General features: G+C 39.0%; 1 protein-coding gene across 1 annotated transcript in view; it reads right to left on the reverse strand.

The window, feature by feature from the left end:
* The window catches only part of EFCAB2 (EF-hand calcium binding domain 2), an 88369-nt gene that overhangs the window by 40032 nt on the left and 23456 nt on the right, over positions 1-24881 (reverse strand). Inside the window, exon 2 of the mRNA XM_049868589.1 lies at positions 16414-16498. Within this exon, the coding sequence (XP_049724546.1) occupies positions 16414-16498 (85 nt within the window). The remainder of the gene's footprint in view (positions 1-16413; positions 16499-24881) is intronic.

Consider the following 24881-nt stretch of genomic DNA (forward strand, 5'->3'; position numbering starts at 1 on the left):
TGTCTTGCCTACTTCTTTCCAACTAACATGAAAAGAATTCTTTCTGCAGGAGTCTTATCACTTCACCAACTAATTTCTCATTAGTTCCTATACTTTCTGAAAGACTGTTGTATCTCCAAGGCAAGGCAAGAACTTTGCAGGCATTTTGCTTTTAGTTAAATGAGATTCTGAACGTATGTCAAATACCCTAAGAGTACTCTATCTTACTTTGGTCCAACTCTTGTGGCTTGCTTTGGAAATGTATCATTAGTTTCCTCCCTCAGTCCTCAGATGTTGTGTTCCCGTGACATATCATTTTCATTCCTCTGTTTTTTGTTTGTTTTCATGCAAAAGCTTCCTTCAGGTTTATTATCTCCTATAAAACTTTTTATTTTCTTGACATACAGGGCTTCCCTGTTTACCTTCCCCTACTAAGAAGGTCTACATTTCCATCATTGTGTTCCAATGATAAGTTCCAGCCCACCAAATCTCAGCGACATGATAAGATTGTACTTGCCTCTCTAGGCACCTATACTTCAAAACAGCAAGACCTGTCCCTATCTTCACATTCTAAAACCTGTACTTAACCTGCTGTGCTAAATGTTTTCTGTGTGCCCCTTCCAGATCCCCTCTCCATCCTTCTCTACCCTGCTCCATTTCCCCCAGAGACTGACCTCTACTAATTGCTTTAGGCTCCCTTGCCCTCAGGCTTCCTGTTGAGTTTGCTCAATGTGAGACATAGCAATTGCAGTTTTCCACTGCGGCATAATAAGCAGCCCCAAATGCAGTGGCTTTATCAACAATATTTTCTTATTTTTCCTGACTCTGTGGGTCAGCTGGGCTATTTCTCCACTGGTTTTGCCAGGGCCCACTCCTGCAGCTATGTTAACAGTTAATGAATCTACAGATGGCTGTTCTATATTCCACCTTTCAAAACTGCCATTACCACCATGCTCTTGGCCCCTTAACCTTCTACCGTCCCTGCTCTGTTAATCCATAATCTTCCCTGTGCATCTTTAATTTTTACTTTCTTTGTTCCTGCAAAGCTCTGCTGGAGGAAAACAAAGAACAGAAAAAAACACTGCCCACTACAAATGCATGTCATCTAAGATCAAATGTGTCTTGATGTTGCCTAACAATCCTTTCATTCATCAGCTTTTGATTCCCTAGCAAACACCCCAAAACAGCTGTTCTGGATCATCTTTTGTCTCAAGCTCCAATGCACTGACTCCCTTAATCCCAGCAGATGACTTACAATCTACTTCTCAGAACATATGAGCACTGCTTAGGTCAGGCACAGTCATTTACCCTCACACCACCTTTACAGTCACCATCTTTATACTAATAGCCCTCCTTCCTTATGCTCTCAGCCTTGGGGGAATAAAATTGCCCTTCCTTAACGAAGCTAACCCCTCTGTCTTTCTTGGTTCCAGTCTTGGCTCTTATTCTTCACACTTGCCTCTCCCTTTCAGCATCTTCATTCTTTATTAGTTGCTTCCACTTCTGCCTTAAAATATTCAGATATCTTATCTGGAAAAATTTTTTGCTAGGTACTTTGTCACTTCCAACTATTCCATTTTTCTGCTCCATTTCACTATCACAATAGTTCTTCTAAACTACTTATGCTGTAACTGACAGTTCCACTTCCAATTCATCCACTCCATACTTAACCCTACTGCAAAATCCCACCATCATTAGCTCTCTACAAAAATGGATTAATCAATCCATGCCTCTTGCTCGCTCCCTCCCTTCCCCCCTTCTTTTCTCAGCCTCAATCTCTTTTTCCCACAACCCCCTGAACTGCTCCCTATCCCTTACTCCTGGTTGCAAGATGATCTCTACTGTTGAAAGTATTACAGAAGGGTAAGTGAATAAGCAATACCTTGGATTTGGAGAAAAAGATCACTAGTGGTCTTAATAAGGGCACTTGCAGAGGAGAGGAGAAAAACAAAAATAAAAAAACACAGTTCTGGTAGTAAGAAAATTCAGAGCACAAGGATAAAATACACAATTGAGGAATATGGCTATGAAAAAGATCACATATCATAACTAATGGCTAACAGTTACACATCATCACCTTACTAGGCACCAAGCACCATTCCAGCATAGCACATATGTTATTAACTCATTCAATTCTCACAGCAACCCTATGAGGGAGGTGCTATTATCATCTCCAACTCCATCTAGAAGAGTAAAGTAAAGCCCAAAGAAGTTAAATAACTTCCCCAAGGTCACATATAATCAATGTATTCAAGTGATGGCTTCCTTAGGACTAGGGAAATCTTGGTAATAGCTATGGAGAAATCTGACAAGAGGGATAAGTAGAAAATGGGGATAAGAACAGAAACCAAGCCTCTCACAATGTGAGAAAGGTAGGCAAATAGGTTTCCTGGCTTAGGAATGGACATCTCTTCAAAGACTCTAGGAAGAAAAGTCCCCGCATATCCCTCATCTCCCTCATACCACATGGATATGTGAAAAAATATCTTCAGGCTGTCAGGTTAGTAATAAAGGAATACGGTTATACAATGTTCATTGCATGTGCCAGGCTCTGTTGTAAAAGTGCTTTAAAATAATTTTATTCACTTAACCCTCACATGAGCTCTGTGAGAATAAAGATACAGGTAAAGTAATTTTCCCAAGATCACAGCACTAGTCAATAGCAGAAATGGGATTCAAACACACATAGCCTAGGACCCATGCTATTAACCACTGACTCTGCTGCCTCTCATACTTCTCACTCAAGAATTTAGACTTAAAGGAGAATGTCCTGATTAGGGTTTAAAACTGAAAATTTGACAACACAGGATAGATCTAAAATGTTCTGTTTCATGAAGTTAAGGTTGAGATGAGACTGGATATCAGTCTACCATTCCTTGCAGATAAAAGAAAATGTGTGGAAGAGATGAAGCTAACAACGAAGACAGCAGCAGTATGCTACAGGATGTTAGTAAGAGCTGATCTTTGTGACCGAGTCTTGTTGAGCATTGGACTCAAGCCATCAGCAGCAGTAAGGGCTCATTCTCTAAAGATGACAGCAACACTTCCCAGCTCAACAGCCAGACTGGCCGGTGGTCCAAGTGGGCGGCTCACCCAGGCAGGTGCTGTCCCAGTGGCAGTCAAATGACTGCATTGCCAGGGAAGACAGTTACACAGGGGGGTGACTGAGAAGAAAAAATGCAAAGGGCAAATGGGGTATAGCAAAGGAGTGATGCTTAAATATGAATATCCCCTTCCTAAATGTTACTTTCTTCAAAGAATAATGGAGTGAGAGATGACTTTATTTCAAAAGGCTTCCCAAATTCCTCCATAAACAAAAGAAAACCAAAACCCATTGCTGTTGAGTCGATTCCAACTCACAGTGATCCTACAGGACAGAGTAGAACTGCCCCACAGGGTTTCTGAGGCTGTAATCTTTATAGAAGCAGACTGCCACATTTTTATCCCGCGGAATGGCTGATGGGTTCCAAGAGCCCACCTTTTGGTTAGCAGCCAGGCGCTTAACCACTGCACCACCAGGGCTCCTCAGTTCCTACATACAGTCCTTGCAATAAGAGTAAAGTGAAACTACAGCAGGAGCAAAGATGACTCAGAGTTTCTCTTGTTCTCCCATATCCCTGAAACACTAGGCTAGAGGCACAGAAGACCAAATGATCCTGTGAGCTACTTTCACATTATAATTCTGGTGTCAAGAACATGGGAAAGCAGCAGAAGGGGACAGGTGGACCCTGAAGAACTCCAGATGGTAACTAGATGGAGTTGGGATCCTGGCCATTCTGGAGGAAACTATATTGCTAAACAGTCCAGCCGTAGCAGTACTAAAGCTCGTAAAGGTGAGCTAAGAAAAAAAAAAAGAGAGAGGCAAGAAAGAACAGAGGCCAGAAAAAAATCACGCCATTAATTTTGAGAAAGAGATAGAGGCCTAGAAAGAGACAGAACTGAAAAAGAATATGTAAGAAAACAAACAAAAAAAAAGGATAAAAATATAGTTTCAGGAGACAAGGAATAGAAGCTTCATAGCTTAATGATGAAAATAACAAAAAGAAAAAACAAGGTATTGGATAGGAACTAGAATGCGAAAAAAAATAAAAGTAACTGATAGAATCATATATAATATTAAGGCAGGTTAACCTATTTTAGCCCAAAAGAGGAAGACCTTCAATGAGATGGATTCACACAATGACTGCAACAATGGGCTCAAACTTAACAACGATTCTGAAAATGGTGCAGGACCGGGCAGTGTTTCATTCTGTCGTATATAGGGGCACTACGAGTCGGAACCAACTGGATGGCACCTAACAACAACAACCTATTTTCTTTCTACTAAATGAGACTTTTTGAATAAAATGAATTGATGAAAAATTATTTTACAGTAACCTTTTAAAACTATTTAATACTATTAAAATTACTACAGGAAACCATATCCTTGCCGTCCTGTCGATACCGACTCATAGCGACCCTGCGGGACAGAGTAGGACTGCCCCATAGGATTTCCAAGGAATGCCTGGTGGATTGGAACTGCTGACCTTTTGATTAGCAGCCATAGCTCTTACCCACTAAAGTGAACTTTAAACATTATTAATCTTTTAAAACAACTATTGAAAGAACTTGCTAAACCCAACAGTAGTAGCGTGAAATTAAAAGTTTTTTTTTGTTTTTTTTTTTTTAATAATTTCCCCTAAAGTCTTTTCGCCAGGTTTTGGAAGAGAGTAATGAGAAAAGCCAATAAAGGAAGAAACTTATTTGCATCCAGTAGTGTGCTAGTCATCAAATGCCTCTTCAGGAAAAAAAGTTCTGATTTGTAGTATTTGTCAGTTTGCATTGTGTAAATACTCCCACTATGGCCTCTTTCAAAGGAGCCCTGGCGGCACAGTGGTTAAAGTGCTTGGCTGCTAACTGAAAGGTTGGCAGTTCAAATCCACCAGCCTCTCTTTGGGAGAAAGATGTGGAAGTCTGCTTCTGAAAAGATTAAAAAAAAAAAAAAAAAACTCATTGCCACTGAGTGGATTCCGACTCATAGCAACCCTGCAGGACAGAGTAGAACTGCCCCACAGGATTTCCAAGGAGCACCTGGTGGATTCAAACTGCTGACCTTTTGGTTAGCAGCTGTAGCTCTAATCATTATGCCACCAGGGTTACATCCTTGGAAATTCTGTGGAGCAGCTCCACTGTGTCCTACTGAGTCACTATGAGTCAGAATCGACTTGACGGCAGTGGGTTTGGTTTTTGGTTTTTATGGCCAGTTTCCAACTACCAACATGAAGTCACTCAGCAGGATAAGGAAGAGATGCACAATAGCATGCTATTATATGGTATTTCCAAGAAGCCCTGGTGGCGCAGTGGTTGAGTGATAGGCTGCTACTCTGTCTTATAGTGTCGCTATGAGTCGGCATCAGCTCCACGGCAATGGGTATACAGTATTTCTGAAATCCTGCTCACAGTTCCTGCAAACCACGGCTTCTAACCACGGTTTGTTCTGAGTGCCAGATCTCCGCACATGCACAGATCTAGAGAATCGTGTCTTTACCTGACCCCCGGACCTGAGAATCACCGGAAGAGAGGATATTCTCCATCACACAGTTCCACCCGAGCCCCTTTGGAAAACGAGAAGGCCCACAACACGAACCTCCTATGAAGAGTGACTCAGCATCCAGATCTCCAAATTTGGGCTCAGGGTATAGGGTTTCAGGCGCCAATCCCTGTCCCCCAGGGACTCGAGGACATAAAAGGTCTCCAATCCCCTCAGACAGAGAGCAAGTGGTCTTTCGGCCACTAGGCCCTACGTTGCTCCTTGTCTGTGCAGACAATAAAATTGCCACTCTCTGTTTCCGTTGCAGTTGGCATCCGTCTTATTTAGATCTGCTAATAGGACAGGACAAGAACCCGAGAGGCGTTCCGTTATGTTTCCACCAAACATATACTACACATAGATAACCTCAAGATCATAAATAGGAATAAATGTAGTAATTCGGAAGTGGCAAGTTTTTAGTATTCATTTCCTTTGTTTTTAATATAATTTAATTGTAAGTTCATTGAATTTATTTTTATATAAATTAGTTTGGAATAACAGCTTGCAAAATTCCTGAAAATTTAACAATCTTGTGCGCTGGTACAAGTCGGCACAATTTGGCACCAGCACACCACTATAGATTGCAAGTCACAATCATTTCATTCAGACACGATTAAAATGGCCTCTCCCAAAGCTGTCTCTACACAGGGTCGTCTCCTGATCAGTGCTGTGGAGATGGTCAACTCACCCACTATTCTACCACAGCCAAAACAGAAGTCAAATACAACTCTTCATTAAAAAAAAAAAAAAAAACTTTTTCCCTTCAGAAAATTTTTCTTCCTTTTAAATCAATTTCATAGATTTTTTTTTACTGCCAACATCTCAATTTTCATAGGGTTTTTAGACAAAAAAATAAACCAATTATTTCATATACAGTCCTTAACATACACAGAGACATTTCATTTTTGTCAGTATATAAGCTAAATGACTTGATCATTACATGGTTAAGTCTTAAGAACTGGTTTCTGCCCCTGCACCATATATAGCGTGGTAGACATGGGGGTAAAGTCACTTCAGAACAAATAAGTCACAATAAGGTTGCTCAGTCGTGGCATCATTACTCTATCATGTATATTATTTGGGCCGCTTAAAATGTCTGACCTCTAAAAGACTGGTTCTTGGCAGGCCGGCATTCAGTGGGTGCAGTATCATGTTCCGGACACAAGGTGGAGCCAGTGCCATTGAGCTAGCTTGTGAGTCTACAGTTTAAGGTCATAAACATGGCAGAGCTACTACGACCTGATTCAGGACAAATGATGCAATACTAAGGGAGAAAAGAATAGGCAGAACATTCTACCTCCTCTAGGAAAGAGCTGATGGTATACCATGTATGAGAGGGCCTTTAAAGCAACTCATAAATTTCTAAGAAAGAACAAATCGGATTTGAAAATGATTTTCTTTCGTTTAAACCCAAACCAAACCCGTTGCCATTGAGTCAATTCCGACTCATTTAACCCAGTACCATTCAAAGTACAGCAGAGAACAAAACAAAATTCTTGCCCTCCTGGAGGGCATTTTTCGCAGATGAACCTCATTTTGGCAAAGGCATGAAATAAGCTGTAATAATGGCTAAATCTCTTAACAGCAGAACTATGTTTAAAAAAAGCCATTTTTCCCCCAAAGGTCCCCATGATCACGTAAGGATCACTTTTTCACTGCTAAAATTGATTCCAAAAACTTTCTGGTTCTAACTTGTTGTAATATTATTTCCTAATATTCTGTATTGTGCTAGAGTTTTCAGGTCCCAGGTGAACTCTGTATCGCCTTTGTATTGGGAGGGGGGAGGAGGAGGAGGAAGGCCCTATAAAATATTGGACATTCCATACAGAGTGGTATAAAAAATAAATAATGTGACAAAACAACATATTTATTTTGCATATCCTAAGTGCCATACTAGGCATTGTGGTTACTGTGGTAAATTAGATAAACAAGGTCCCTGCTCTACTCATGCAACTCAGAATCTGCTGGGAGGAGACAGAAAGCATGCACCTGAACAAGTACATCAGCCAATTTCAGGCAGATAAGTGCTGTGAAGAGACACCCACCACAGCCACCACTATCATCATCATCATTGTCGTCCCCACACTAACAATAACATCCCTCTACCACCACCAGGCTGCCTGAGCGCCCTTCTCCTTAGCCTGAGCTACTGTAACAGCCCTCACTCTGTCCTTCTGCTTCTGCTCTGACCCACCACCTTAACCCAATCTCCTGTAGCAGCCAGAACAATCTTTTTTTCACATAAATCATATCATGTAACTCCTCTCCTTAAAACCCTCCCAAGGGTTCCCGGTACATTTATAATCTAAACGCCTTTCATGGCCTATAAGGCCCTTTCTACTTTGGCCCCTGCCAACCTCTTAGACTCGATCTTACACCACTCCCTAACTACACTGCAGCTACACTGTCCTCTGCTTTTTCCTGACAAGCTAAACCCCTTCCCCTTTGTGGGACCTACACATTTGCCCTCCCCCAGTTCTTCACACGGCTGGCTCCTTCTGCTCTTACAGCTCTTAACTCAAAAATTACCTCCAGAGAAGCCTTCCCTGACCAGAAGGTCTAACCTCTCCCCTCTAGCCTAACTACCCCTCGTTCTCTAATACATAATCCCATTTTATTTTCTTTATAACACACTTCATTACATCACTCTGTTTTATTTACTTATAGTATTTATGACTTTCTGAAATTATAGTTACCTATCTGGGTTTATCAGGAATTGATGGAATATCAGTTGAGATGTTTCAACAAACAGATGCAGCGCTGGAGTTGCTCACTCGTCTATGCCAAGAAATATGGAAGACAGCATCCTGGCCAACTGACTGGAAGAGATCCATATTTATGTCTATTCCCAAGAAAGGTGATCCAACCGAATGTGGAAATTATAGAACAATATCATTAATATCACACGCAAGCAAAATTTTGCTAAAGATCATTCAAAAATGGCTGCAGCAGTGTATCGACAGGGAACTGCAATAAATTCAGGCCGGTTTCAGAAGAGGACTTGGAACCAGGGATGTCATTGCTGATGTCAGATGGATCCTGGTTGAAAGCAGAGAATACCAAAAGGATGTTTACCTGTGTTTTATTGACTATGCAAAGGCATTTGACTGTGTGGATCATAACAACCTATGGATAACATCGTGAAGAATGGGAATTCCAGAATACTTAATTGTGCTCATGAGGAAACTTTACATAGATCAAGAGGCAGTTGTTTGGACAGAACAAGGGGATACTGATTGGTTTAAAGTCAGGAAAGGTGTGTGTCAGGGTTGTATTCTTTCACCATACCTATTCAGTCTGTATGCTGAACAAATACAAGAAGCTGGACTATATGAAGAAGAACAGGGCATCCAGATTGGAGGAAGACTCATTAACAACCTGCGTTATGCAGATGACACAACCTTCCTTGCTGAAGAGGACTTGAAGCACTTACTAATGAAGATCAAAGACCACAGCCTTCAGTATGGATTGCACCTCAACATAAAGAAAACAAAAATCCTCACAACTGGACCAATGAGCAACATCATGATAAACGGAGAAAAAGATTGAAGTTGTCAAAGATTTCATTTTACTTGGATCCACAATCAACAGCCATGGAAGCAGCAGTCAAGAAATCAAAAGATGCATTGCATTGGGTAAATCTGCTGCAAAGGACCTCTTTAAAGTGTTAAAGAGCAAAGATGTCACCTTGAAGACTAAGGTGCGCCTGACTGAAGCCATGGTATTTTCAACCGCATCATACACACGTGAAAGCTGGACAATGAATAACAAGACCAAAGAAGAACTGATGCCTTTGAATTGTGGTGCTGGTGAAGAATATTGAATATACCATGGACTGCCAGAAGAACGAATAAATCTGTCTTGGAAGAAGTACAACCAGAATGCTCCTCAGAAGCAAGGATTGCGAGACTCCGTCTTACATACTTTGGACGTGTTGTCAGGAGGGATCAGTCTCTGGAGAAGGACATCATGCTTGGCAAAGTACAGGGTCAGTGGAAAAGAGGAAGACCCTCAACGAGGTGGACTGACACAGTGGCTGCAACAATGGGCTCAAGCATAACAACGATTGTAAGGATGGCGCAGGACTGGGCAGTGTTTTGTTCTGGGTCGCTATGAGTTGGAACCGACTCGACGGCACCTAACAACGACAACAACATCAGTTTGCTTGTATACTGTCTGTTTCTGCCCTCTAAAATATGAGCTCCATGAAGGCAGAGGCCCCGTCTATCTCTTTCACTGCTATACCCCAACACCTACAAAGGAGCCTCACACATAATCAGGACTCAATAAATATCCGCTGAATATTGAATGAATTTGTAGAACACTTTATAGTTTGAAAAGCACCTTTCAATTAAAAGTAATTTTATATACTTTCATATACATTTCATATACTTCATATACATAAATGTGAGCTCATTTAATACTCACATCAATATTAAAATCTCTATTTTAAAAATAAGGATATTGGGACTTAGAACTGTTGTTTGAGTCACCCTGCTACAGTACAGCTAGTAAAAAGCGAAACTGGAAATTGACCCCCATACTCTGACTCCTGGGATTCTGTCTCTCAGTACTTTTGGCAACAGCATCTTCTTAGAACAAATCATGGTGGTTAGTGTAATTTAAGGTGAAAAGTAGTGGCAGCGAAAAGACTCAGCTGCAGCCTGAAACTACTGTCTTTGGCATATTTCTCATAGATGCCTTGATCAAAACAAGGATTTCATAAATGTTTACGGAATTAATTGAATAAAATAGTCTTTAACACTTTGAAAGGTCACAAACTAAGCATTGCTAAATGGCTGCCCACCCACCAAACAAAAAGCAAAAAGCCTATTGTGCAGGAGATCCCTTTTGAAAAAATAACACTAAAACACCATTTGGCAAACCCCACAGTAATAACTATGGCAGGCAAGAGGCACCAATGAATGCTAAATTAGAGGGCAAAAGTTTGAGGAGAAATACGATATTTGCCTAGTCTTAAAGTATCTCTCCCAAGATATTTAGTAATTAAAAAGGAAATCTTTATTAATTACAAAGAAAAAATAGTAACTTTACAATGGGGAAAATTGGCAGACACCCCCTTAAGCAAGTGATCAAGGTTAACATCAGTAATAAGACCTATCAACCTCATGAACCCCCAATATGATGCTCAGATAATCTAATCATGAGAAACCATCTGACAAAACCAAACTGAAGGACATTGTACAAAATAACTGATCAGGACTTTTCAAAAGTATCAAGGTCATGAAAGACAAAGAAAGATCAAAGAACTGTTACTGACTTGAAGGGTACTAATAAAATGAGAAGGAGCCCTGATGGTGCAGTGGTTAAGCACTCAGCTGCTAACTGAAAGGTCACTGGTTCAAGCCCACTAGCCACTTCACAGGATATGTGGCAGTCTGCTTCTGTAAAAGGTTTATAGAAACTCTACCATTTTTGTAACTTTTCTGTAAATCTAAAATTATTTCAAAATAAAATGTAAAAAAAAAAAAAGCACTGAAAAAATATCAAATTTTGAAATAACGGCATACCTAATTGATGTATTTGAATTATGGTGTTGGCAAAGAATATTGAATATACCGTGGACTGCCAGAAGAACAAACAAATCTGTTTTGGAAGAAGTACAGCCAGAATGCTCCTTAGAAGTGAGGATGGTGAGACTTTATCTCATGTACTTTGGACTTGTTATCAGGAGGAATGAGTCCCTGGAGAAGGATGTCAGGCTTGGTAAGGTAGAGGTCAGCAAAAAAGAGGAAGGCCCTCAACCAGGTGGATTAACACAGTGGCTGCAACAATGCGCTCGAACATAGCACTGATTGTGAGGATGGTGCAGGACCAGGCAGTGTTTCTTTCTGTTGAACGGGGTCATTCTAACTCAATGGCACCTAACAACAACAACCGAGAAAACTTAAAGACTATCTGACCCCATACAACGTGATAAGGGCAAGACCAGCACAGTGATGAAAGGAAGCCAGGTGTCCAGACATGCCTAGAGCCATCTGAGTACATAGTAATGTTTTTTTGGTTTATGTCCCTTCTATCTTTCAAAGCTAATGAAGATACTACCATGAACTATTCTCTATTATGCATCTGCATTGTCTTCCACTTTTCAAGCGAATCCAGATATTTCATTTCGTATGCTAAAGAGCATAGAATGAGACTGCCAGGAAGTGCAAACTTGGAAGCCACAGAGGGTACACACCGTGAGTCCACAGGAATTATAGCCCAGAGGCCCCAGGAAGTACATTCCTGAGACCACCCAATCCTCAGAGTCTCTGGCTCCCAATTTTTGAAGCCACACAGCAAAAATTATACCTGATCTAGTACAACAGGCAGATACCTATAATCCAGCATCTACCAAAGGTGGCCTCCAAAAATGTGGAATGCACAAAGGGTCTTCTTATCAAAATAGCCAATTAAGTGCCCTGAACAGGGCAGCTTAAATCCAAGTGTTATTTTTCTGTCATGATATCTTCCTATTAAATCTGGGACATTGCCCACATCTAGGATCCCCACACCCTTTGTGATGCCCTCCAATATATTAAATTCAGGACATAACGTGCACTTAGGCCTGAGCTTGCACTAGAATGCTACAGACATTTTAGACCACTGAATGCTGAGAAGCCATAAAATGGAACTTCATCATGGGTCTGATGCCACCTGATGGGAAAAGTACCATACTAGGAAAGTACACAGCCATTTGAGTAAAAAAGGGGGTAAAAAAAATGTATTTCTTTGTATGTGTATAGGATATTTCTGGAGTGATTCCTACAAACTAGTACTTTGGTCACAGGATGGGAACTGGGTGACTGGTAGAAAGAAGATATAGGGACTTTTCTCTATACTTTGTTCTCTTTGAATTTTAACCATGTGAATATATAATCTCATAAATACATTTTTTAATTGTAATCCCCTTTCCTGCTTACTCCCTTCACACCCTAAACGCCACTACTCTCTATCTAATCTTACTTGCCCCATCTTCAACAAACTGCTTTTCCAGTCTTGGCCAGGGTAAGTTTATTATCTATCCTCCCACCATCCTACTCTTAGGACTTGATGATGTAGATTGACAAAACATACCTCCCAATAAGAAAATCAGATCTTCCCCTTTAGGAAAGTGTAGGAGAAAAGAAATAGGGATTACAAAATTTAGTTTTTGGCCGTCTCAGAAAGGGGTAAGGTCTTTGAACAATCCCATGTTAATAATTTTATCCCTATCACAATTATAGTAGCATTATATTACAAAAACCCAAATTTATAAAATTAGAGATAGATTAAACTATGGTATAATCACACATTGGAACACCTAGAAGCCATTAAAAATGATGGTGTAAATTTATAAGATGTAATTCAACTACTAAGTATTCAAGCATAAAGCATTTCAAACATGAAAGAACTCAGGAAAAAAAAACACTCATTGAGTACCTCATGGGGAAAAAAAAAGAAACTTGACAAAGAATCCAGAGAGCAGAAATAAATCAAAATAACAAATTCAAGGATTGAGAAAATACAGGGAAAATGGTGGTTAGCAGTAATTCCATTCAAGTATAGAAAAAATATACTAGAAAATTGTGTGAATACTAATGCTCAAGGCAGACATTCATCACTAGTTAAGGTAAGCCACTGTTTGGTTTTAAAAAGAATTCAAGCCCAAATTAAACTCAATTTAGCATATTTTAAAGTAGGCCTACCAATTTAAGAAGTAAACAGAATAAACTGTTCAGTAATTTGGAAAAAAAAAAAAGTCTATTTAGACCTTCACTTTTGATCATATACCAAAATAAATTCTAGATAGATTAACTGTTTTTACCAATGGAGAGTGGAGTCCAATGAAGGCAGGAGCAGGCTGTATTCATCATAGCATACCCAGAGCCTAGCCCAGGGCTGGTACAGACTTGGAAAATGCTGCCCAGAATGGAAGAAACTAATCTGAGTTTCAACTCAGCTGCTAACTCACTGCATGATCTTGTGTAGGTCCTTTTGCTTCTCTGTCTTCAATTTCCCATTTATGAAGAGTGGATGGTAATGAGTCCAGCAGCATGCAAACACTCATTATAAACTTTACAATGCTATACAAGTTAATATAAGGAATAAAGATTACATTCATCTATGTTGCTATTACTCAAATATGCTTACCATTAATATTTTAATGTTAAAAACAATACTAATTTTCTTAGGGGCCTTCTTTATTCAACAAAGTAGACAATTTCAGGTGTAGGAATATACACTTTAAGTCAGGGCCTCAGTAAAATTATTTTCATTTTGAATGGAAAAGATGCATTATTTTTCCTGAATTCACCCTTCTATCAAAAAAGGCCTTGCATCACTGCTCTAAGCCACTAAAGAGGTATTCTTTTCACTGCAATGGGCAGGGGGCCCACAGGGAGGAGAAAAGCCATAAAGGACAATAGGAGCAATGTGACATAGCAAAAGTTTTGCAATTAAAAAAACCCTGATGTGACATTGAGCAAAACTATTTACCTTCTCTTATCTCCAAAAATGAAGATGCCAATTCTTACCACACAAACTGATTAAAATAAGGTAAAGTTCATAAAGCCCCTAGCACCCAACAACTACTGCTAGTTTGTTAGACAGCAAGCCTTAAGTAAAGGTTGGTTTCTTTTCTCTCATCCCCTTCTTTCTCATAAACTTATACTGGTCTTTCTCTTAGATCCCTGGGTGGTGTAAACGGTTTGCACTCAGCTGCTAACAGAAAGGCTGATAGTTTGAACCCACTGTGATGGTTAAGGTTGTATGTCAATTTGGCTGGGCCATGACTCTCAGTGGTTTGGCAATTATGTACTAATGTCGTTTGGCAGTTATACAATGATGTAATCATCCTCCATGATGTGATCAGCCAGTCAGTTGTAAGGGGAGCTTCCTTAGGGATGTGGTCTGCATCCAATATATATATGGACATTCTGGCAAAGATCACTTGCTTGCTCTGGATCCTGCATTCAGCTCGTCATCATTTGACCTCCTATTCTTGAGATTCATTAGCCTCCACAGCCCGTGTGTCCTCAGCCTTCTGGCTGACCTACTAATCTTGGAGCTATGTGAGTCACGAAAAGCCTCCACCTCACACCTGACCCATAGACTTGGAACTTGCCAGCCTCTACAACTGTCTGACCCATTTCCTTGAGATAAATCTCTCTCTATATATACATGCATATATATACACGCTTCACTGGTTTTGCTTCTCTATAGAACCCAACCTAAGACACCCACCAGTGGTACTGTGGAAGAAAGCCCTGGCGACCTGCTTCTGTAAAGATTACAGCTGAGAAAGCCCTATGGAGCTCAGCTCTACTCTGTAACACATGTGGTCTCCATGAGTTAGAACTGACTCAGTGGCACTGGGCTTGCTGGATTTTGTTTGTTTGTTTTAATCTTCCTTTTACTTTGCCTGATTTCTCTACCAATATCTCTCTCATTTGCCCCCAGGAGAAGAACCCTCCAGCTTCAGTGACAGGTCTAAGATCAATGTGTGTGCTATTCATATATTTAGTCAAATTGCAAGCAAGAGCGGCACGCTCCCCACCCAATCCTGAATCCTATCACCACCACCCCTCAACCATTCATTTTCCTGCCAGGACACTCACAGTCAGAATACTGTGCTCCACTGGGTGTCTTTCACATAGAATGCGAAGTGAACAGAGCCAGTGGGAGCTGCACAATGCCATAGCCCCTCGTACAACTCTCACATTCCCTTGGCGATAGCTGAGCCCAAGGCTCACACAATGCCTGCTACAGTTAAGGGGCTGGACAGGCAAACACTGAACTCCATATTCCACCTTACCCACTGCAGTAGGGCCCATAAACACATTTGAGGTATAAAACAAAGTTCTATAAAGTAAGGAAATTGATTGCATTCCCTACCTGCAGCCACATCTTGTACCTTCAGATATAAGGAATACATTTAGTTACAATTTGTCATAAATAAAGTCTGATATTGCTCATTCAGTTTAGCTCAAGTCCAAAGGACTTAATCACATGACTAGCACTGGAAGTGATGGCACTGGTTTATAAGCATCGAATAGTTCCTTTTCAGTACCATTTTAAAATCATTTCCCACGGCTTTGCTGGCCTCTAAAAATCATGCCAGTGCAAAAACCTAAAGAACTAGGTTCTGAGTCTTGGGATTATGATCCCATCAAATCACCCTCACGCAGTCTGGCCTCCTAGAATGGTTCTTGTCTTTCTTTGATTTATATGACATGGATCCTACAATTTCTATTAGACTCATGTAATAGTCACCTCTATTTTTTTGTTTTGTTCTGTTTTTTAGTCTCAAGCTATTCTTTGTCTTGTAGTGCTCCACTGCAGAAGTACCTGTATTCATGTTTTCCTCTTATATTTTTCTTATTCTGTTTGGGTTCTTTTCGCCATTTTAATTGGGGAGTACACAATACCATTGCTTAAGCATCATTAATCTTTGAAATATACCATTCATACCCTGATAATATATATTTATGTATTTTAAACTCAAATTCTAGTCCTTTACAAAATACTTATTGAGTGTTAACTACGTGACAAGCACTAAAAAACTACAGTGCAATTCACTTTCCTCACGGATTTATAGTCTACAGATTGGAATGGGAAACGCAGGTTTACTCTTTCCACTAGAACATGAAGAACAAGAACCAAGAGTCAGCAAAGAGTTTTTATAAGGCACAAGAAAAAAAAAAAATACTGTAAATGGCATAATAAATCCAAGGTATAATGTAAAAAGAAGAGAAAAGAACTTTCTTCTATTTTAGCAGTTGTAGAGTCACTATGAGTCGGAATTGGGCCGACAGCAACGGGCTTGGGTGTTTTGCTTTTATCAGTAATTTACAATTCTAACAAAGAAAATGTTTCCAAACCTCACATCCACTGTATTATTCGACTCATGGTCAAATACTTCAAAAGCTTCTTTGATTTTTTTGTGTAATTCTGCTACTGCTGTCTCTGTAAAAGACAAAGCAAATACAAATTATTTTACTTGGTTTTGAATTCAAAAATTTCAATAACAAAACTAGAAACTCTTCCTAAGCCTCTTAATTTACCATTTAACATATTTAAATTTCTCAGGACATCTCAAATAGAGCAGACTTTAACTTTTTTATATATGCATAATCCATGTACAATAAACACTGAAGGTAAACTAATCTTAAATACACAACTTAATGAGTTTTAACACGTGCACACACCCACGGAACCACCACCCAGATAAGATATAGAACACTTCCAGCACCCTTAACAGGGTCCTCCTGTGCCCCTTCACAGTCAGGATCTCCCTCTTCCCCGCCAAAGTTAAGTGCTATTTTGACTCTGTAATCATCAATTCATTTTGCCTGTAGACGGCCTGCCTTCTATCTCAAGTAGTCTGGGTAGATTTCTAGCCTGCGAGGTGGAGGGAATCTGATGCAACAGATAATGAATACGTGTCAGTAGTGTGCCCCACCTGCCTGGCTTTATTCTATGCTTGAGTATGTGGGAACTTGGCGGCTGAGGGGCATATAAGAGTGACATGTGACTCTTTCTCAAAGAACTTTCAAATTAGTTTTAGTAATAGGACTTAATTCCGTAAAACAACTAAAAGGTCATTTATTTGCTAAGTATTTATGGAACACCTGCTTGTGCTAGACACTATTCTAGGGGCTAAGGATATAGCAAGGAACAAAACAGGCAAAAATCACTGTCTTCACAGAGCTATTTTTATTGGGGAAGATAGATAAGCTTACGCATACTTGGCAAAATATACAGCACGTCACAGAGTACTAAATAATAAAGGAAAAAACAAAGCAGAGAAGAAACCTGGGAGTGCTGGGATGTGGGTGGGAGAGAATGGGGTGATATGGCTATTAGGAAAGACCTGTCTCACTGCTAAGGTGACACTGGGCAGAGACCTGAAGGAGGGGAAAAAACAGCCATATGACTACCTGCAGGAAGAGTTTTTAGGTGGAGAACAGCAATTGCAAAGTAGCAGGAAATAAGCTTAGAAAGCTGTGAGTCTGGGGTTGGGGCAGATTCTACAGGCTACTTTAAGTATTTTGGTTTTTACTTTAAATGAAATGAAAAACCACTGGAGGGTTTTAAGCAGCAAAGTAACGTGGTCTGGCTTATATGCACTTTGGCTACTATTTTGAGAACACACTAGAAAGGGACAAGGGTGGAAGCAGAGAGACCATTAGGAGGTTAACCCAGTATTCTAGGTGAGAGGCTGATGGTGGCCTGGACCAGAATGGTAACAGTGAAAGTGATAAGAAATGGTAGGATTCTGGATATATTTTAAAGGGCAGAGCCAGCAAGCTTTGCTGGCAGATTTGATGTTAGGTGCACAGAGAAAAAAATGAGTCAAAGTTGACTCCAAGGTGTTTAAATGAGTAGAAGAATGAAAGAAAAAAGGTAATCAAGTCTCAAAATTTATGTTTCAAAGAGTGAGCACAAAAAAAATGCAGAAAGGAAGAAAGAGATTAAGTGTGAGTTTAGATAACTCTTAAAATTATAAATATAACATTACCGAATTATAGAAAATGGAAAAAAAAAACTTTAATCATTCACATTCCCTTTATCCTAACATAATCACTAATCATTTTTGCTGTATTATCCTCCAAACTGTTTTGATACACATCCTTTTATAAATAGCATTTAATAACTGCCATTCATTCACTCAACAAATACTTGCTGAACAGACACTACGTATTAGTTTCTGTAAAGTGCTTTATATACATTTAAAACCATTTACAACCAAAGAGATAAGTATCTTATTCCTGGAGAAAAAGAAACCAAAGCTAACAGAGGTTAAGCAATTTGCCCCGAAACACAGTTATTAAATGGCACAGTTGGATTGAACCCAAATCTTTCTCACTTAAAGGATCTCGCTCTTCCTTCTACACCTAACTGACTGTTCATACTCATAATATGAAAACTATAACTTCCAATTACTTCAATCAAATGTTATATTTTTCCCTTCAATTTTTAATGGTACCAAATGAATGTACCATTATTTATTAATACTATTAATTTTCATTTATTATAAAGGCAGCACACAGCTTTTGTTAGTCTAATAAAAAAAAAGTTACCTCACAAGTTAAATTTATACTTCTCTGATTATAAGTGAGTCTGAATAATTATCCATATGTGCGGTGCAGTGAGTTACTTAATATGGCCCTTCTAGCCATAGTCTTTGTAACTCCCACCAAATGACTGGGTGGGTGAGGACTATGCAAATAAGGTGTGTGGAATGAGGGGAATCGTCAGTTTTGCCATTCTGCTATGCTTAAAAAAGCAGTCAATCCCAGAGCAGAGAGGGACCTACTATCACCAAGAAAGAAGAGCTAGGAGAGGAGCAGGTCATTGGACCCAGGATCTCGGCACTGAAACCTCCTAGACCCAGGAGACAGTGAGAAAAGAGCTGTAATACCAGAGACAGCAAGTGACGGTGAGAAGCAGCAGCAGAGAAATGGCAGCAGCGGAGGCAGAAGAACCAGGAGACACGTAGGAAACGTGGCAGTGAGCTTCCTGGCCCAGGGAGCAAGGTGGTTACAATGCGTGTGTCAGCCCACGGAGCAAGAGAGCTAGGTGCCTTCAGGCAGGAGCCCTCCTGGCAAAGTGTGGTACCTCTGGGCACTTGGTGGTGAAGCTAAAAGAGTTTTCTGACACTTGCCCAAGCGGGCAGAGGCTGAAGGCCAGAGAGGCCTACCCACAGCCACATTTGGGAAAAGCCCGTCCTGATCGAGGAACTGTGTCCTGAGCATTCCAGAACCTGAACTGTAACCTCTGACTTCCCTAATAAACTCCCATAACTGGGAGTATGGTCTGTGAATTCTGTGTGGCCACTGCAAAGAATTATTGGATCAAGCAGAGAAGTAGAGAGTGCAGCAAGAGGGACAACTGAGGTCAGAATTGGTAAAAAGGTCGGAGGGTGGTTCGACCTCTGCTCATAGGAATCAGCCTTGGGCTGTGGATCTTGAGTCTCCTTTCCCATCTTGAAGTTAGAGGAGGTCAAACGCTGCCTCCATAAACATGTGTTTATCACCTGCATTGTCTATGTTACGAATTGTCTGTTCATGTTCTATGCTCATCCCTACTGGAATCTTCCAGTTTTTCTTCTTAGATTGGTATGAGATTTTTACCTTTAACTTAACCCTATGTAACAATTACTGCAAACAATTTTCCTATCAGTTGTTTGCATTTGTTTTTCTAAAATGAAAGCAGCTCCTTTTACTTTCTGATCATTAAAATCATATACGATTATTGAAAAAAAAGGTGGGGGGATATGCACAAAAGTTTAAACTAAGTAAAAATCACTTCAAATTCTACCACCCAAAGTTAACTACTCATAATGTTGTTCTCTAACTTAATTTTTCCCTCAACAGTAAGTCGTGAGCATCTTTCACTCTCAAAAAATATTTATTACATTGGCAACCAATGTCACAAAACAATGTGTGTACAAATTGTTTAATTAGAAACTAATGTGCTCTTTAAATGTTTACCTAAAGCACAATAAAAAAAAGGAAAAAAATTTATTCTGTTATCATTTTTTAGTGGCTAATTGGTATTCCATTGCAGAGCTATACCATAATTTATTTAATCAATTCCCTAAATATAGACATTTAGGTTGTTTCCAAGTTTTCATTACTACAAACAATTCCTTAGTGAACAATCTTGGTCAATTCATCTTTGTGCATTTGCCTTATTATCTCACTGACATACTAGTTGAAAACAGCCGAACTTGTGAAGTATTGAGTAACTTTTTATTAGCCATAAGTACCTTGGAAAACTCTCATTGGTTATGACATTACTACTGCACAAAGCTGATGTTTGCTTTTTAAATTTAAGATCATTTTTAAAGTACATTACCATTTATTTTTAGGTAATCAAATCTGTCCAGAATTCTCATCCTTTCAAGTTTAGGAATACCCTTTAAAAGGACAAAAGGGAGGGAGAAAATTCTTTTTCTAGGGGGGCAGTGAATATACAATTCTATTTTTCTTCTACAATTTAAAATATTTATATATACCCTTTATTTTGGCAAGTGGAAGATTAAATTGACCTTTTCTAACTTATTAAACACTTGATTTTCTTTCCTTCTAATTTACAATGCGTTGTAGTCTTTTATGTGATTGAGACTACATCTATTTATTTTCTGTTCTATTGATTCTATTATGATTTGTGTTTCCAGTCTTGTGCTGTTACCATACTGTTTTACTTAATGCCACATTATTAGTCTTGTTTTTAAGAATTTTCATCAATTTTCCCATCAGTTTATTCTTCCAAATGAAATTTTAAAATGCGTCTCTTAAAAATACATTCTCCTACATAATCTAAATATCATTGACATCTTTAAAAAATTAGCAAAAATTCACTAAGATAATCCATTCCATATTCAAATTTCTCCAACTGTCTCCAAGTATATTTTATAGCTACTTTTGTCAAACTAAAATCTAATCAAAGTTTGTACACTGCATTTGGTTGTTATATTTCTTTGGTCTATTTTGAACTAAAACAGTCTTCCATCCCTATGCCCTCCTCCCTCACCATCTCATGACATTAGCTTGTTGATGAGACCAGGCTATGCAATGTCTTACAGAATGCCCCACATTCTGGACTTGGCTGGTAGCTTTCTTGTTTCAACCTCATGTTAAAAACTACTACAGACAGTGGAGGAAAGAACTGTGCTATCTCATTAGAGGGAGAGCAATTAGGAGTGTGGCAAGGTGTATGTAAATTTTTGTGTGAGAGACTGGCCTGATTGTAAACTTTCACTTAAAGCTCAATAAAAATTAATTAAAAAAAAAAAACTACTACTACAACATTAAGGTTCACCCCTTCAGAGGATATCACCCACTACTCCTCCTTATTTCTATCTACTGATTTCCCTAATCACTGTCCTATAAATTCATTATTCCAACTAATTGAGTTTCCAACAACCCATCAATGATGATCAACACTTTTCATTTTCACTTACTAAATACCTCTGAAATCTGTCCTTTCCTCCCCACTGCCACTGCTTAAGTTTGGACCCTCACTTGTGCCCCAGATTAATGTAGTCACCACCTGTCTTTTTGCCTTTAGGCTCCCTTCCCTCCTTTCCCACTCCACCCCTCAAACCATAGTCCACACTTTGCTAGGTTGCTTCTTCTAAAATCCAAATTTGATCTTATGACTCTCCAGCTTAAAATCCTTCAGTGGTTCCCCACGTCTTTCAGAATAAAATTCGGACTCCTTAACAAGGCACACAAAGCCCTTTATAAACTGGGCCCCTACCTACCTCAATAATGTCATCTCTTAACACTCTCCCATACAGATCCTCCAACCTGGGAATATTTGTGGCTTCCCAATTATTACGCTTTTTCACAGTGCCTTTGTGACTGACATTCCTGCCTGGAATAATCCTCCGCTCTTTCCTGGCTAACTCCTATTCATCATTCAAGGCAGTTTAAAAGTATTTAACCTTGGGAATGCTGCTCTCATCCTCTTTTTGAGTTAAATACCATCTTAAGTACTCACCGAACACCCGTGGACATCCCTATCACAATATTATGACAGCCTGTATTGTAATTAGTAGTTTACTTATTTGTTACCTCTTCCATAGTGTAAACACATTGAGAATAACTTGGACAATGCCTGGAACATCCTAGAAGCTCAATAAATGCTTGCTGAATAGTTAATGACTGAATATGAGACTAATGTGTAATTTCCCTTTTAGGTGTTTTGTTGGGTATTACTATCAAGGTTATGTTTCCTTCCTATAATGAAAAGTGGTGATTTTTTTGTTTTTGTTTTTTAATGTTGCAGAAGAATTTGTATAAGAAGAAAATTTTCTGTTCAGTAGGAAATCACCAAGGAAACCATTCAGGCAGCATAACAATGAGAGGCAATAAAATGCAGTGGTTAAGAACACAGCCTGTGGACCCAGATTGCTTGTGTTCAAGTTCCAGCTCTGCTACTTCATAGATGTGTGAACTTTAGCCAACTACTTCTGATCTCCATTCTTCAGCTGCCTCATCTGTAGTGTGCATATTAACAGAGCACACCTCATAGATTATCGCGAAGATTAACTATGTCAATGAATGTATTTGGAATACTGCATAGTAAGTGTCAAGTCAGTAATTATTACTACAAAAGGTGGTAATAATGTCTTTGAGGACATTTAACTGCAAAACACCAATCTGGCCAAGAATTAGAACGCTCAGTGAAACCCCCGGGGTGGGGGAATGGTGAAGTAGAAGTGAGGGGGTGAGTTTAGTTTTAAGGAAGGAGAAATGCATAAGTTCCTACCAGAATCTGTACTTCTGCAGGTGAATTCGTGGACATTAAAAAATATATAGTATATTTTTTTCATTTTAAAAATAATAACTGTTCTTCATAACAGATCTGAGAAATAGGAAAAAAAGAATAAAAAAATCATAATCTAACCAGTCGAAGACAGTTACTGTTAACATTATGTTTCCTTCCTTAAGACAGTTCAGAAAACACTGCAGATAACATTTTTTGTTCTACTTTTTTACACTTAATATTATGACATAGACATAATTTTAATCTCTGAATAATATTCCACTGACATTTTTGTACATAAAGGTCTTTCCATTTTTGCATAATTTCTTGGAATGGGCTCCTAGAAATGAAATTACTGATTCCAGACATATAACTGTTTTTAAGGCTCTTGACACGTACTGCAAACTGCTTTCCAAAAAGGTGTATCAGTTTATACTCTGCTAGGTGGTTTTTGGTTTTTGGGAGGTAATATATGAGAAGGTCCCTGGGTGGCGCAAACAGTTTGTACTCGGCTGGTAACCAAAAGGTTGGCAGTCTGAACCCATCCGGCAGCGTCATGGAAGAAAAGTCCTGGCGATCTGCTTCCATTAAGATTACAGCCAAGAAAATGCTATGGAGCTCTACTCCATAACACATGGGTCACCATGACTCAGAATCCACTTGATGGCAATGGGTTTTGTATCAGCCCCGTGCGTAATTTATGTTTGCTCTACATAAAAGATATCATACACTGAAACTATTTAGAAGAAAAATAGACCAACTGGATTTCAACAAAATTAAAAACTTTTGTGCTTCAAAGGACCGTATCAAGAAAGTGAATGGGAGGAAATATTTGCAAATCATCTATCTGATAAGGAAATTATAACCGGAACATACAAAGAACTCTTACAACTCAACAATAAAAAGACAAATAACCCACACCTAACTTGAAAGCTTTTAAGACTTGCTTTTCTTGATTTTTTCCCAAAGCATTCAACTCAATTTTCATAGACACAACTCTTTCTCCACTTACATTTTATCAATTTATGTAAGATCTAATTAAAGTATATCACTATAGTAACAGGTTCATCTCTCATAAATAAGTTTGAGACAAAAAGAAACCAACCTAGTAAGCGTATGACCAAGTCAATAGGATAGGTACGCAAATATTCCTTGTGCCACGAGAATCAGTGTGTTTACGAAGGAAACAGTGAGCGTATGTTAACCTGGCACACAAGTTAAGGGGAGCTACAAAGAGCACTATTTAAACTCTGGTAGCGCTAAGGCCGCTTAGGTCTAAGTTCACAGCATCGTCTAAAGTTTTACATAAAGATGCCAAAAATAAGCAGCTTTGGGGAATACTAGAGAAACACACAGTGTATAGAATATCCTTCTAAAAGGTATGCTCCCAAATTTTATAGTGAGAATATGTTGATTTGGTGTTCTTGACACATTGGGTTAGTGTCCTTTTCTGCTGTTTTTTGTTGTTGTTGTTGTTGTTTTATAGAATAATGCTAAAGAGTTTCCTGTATAGTTAAGTGGGACTGTAGGAAAAAAAATTATAACAGCCATGGAAAGCTCAACCCAAGATATTCCTAAGAATAAAAACACTGGTTTGATATAATCCAGTTTTCAAAACTTAAGATCAGTAGATCTTCCCCAATTAGGAAAACATAATGTCCTATTATTGGTAAGACTGATATCACAGAGGCAGCAACTACGGTATACTGGTTCAGAGCATTGACCCTAAAGCCAGGCCACCTGGGTACAAATCTTGGCTCTTTCTCATACTAGATGTGAGACCCTGGATAAGTTACTTAGCCTCTCTGTGTCCAAATTTTCTTATTTGCAAAATTGTGATAATAATAGTATCTTCTTCGTAAGTCTAAGGATCAAATTACTTAAAACATGCAAAGAATTTAATGTCTCGTCCATATCAAGGGTTATATATGTATTAGCTATTAATTATTATGCCTGAATCTGTCCTTGAATGAGGTTCTGCTTCAAAATATACTATTCTAAGATCAAGACTATTCAGACTGATGAGCCTAGAACAAGAATGGATTCTCACTGGGGATTATTTAAAATC

Source organism: Elephas maximus, chromosome 24 (assembly GCF_024166365.1).
Source record: "Elephas maximus indicus isolate mEleMax1 chromosome 24, mEleMax1 primary haplotype, whole genome shotgun sequence".
NCBI classification, from domain to species: Eukaryota; Metazoa; Chordata; class Mammalia; order Proboscidea; family Elephantidae; genus Elephas; species Elephas maximus.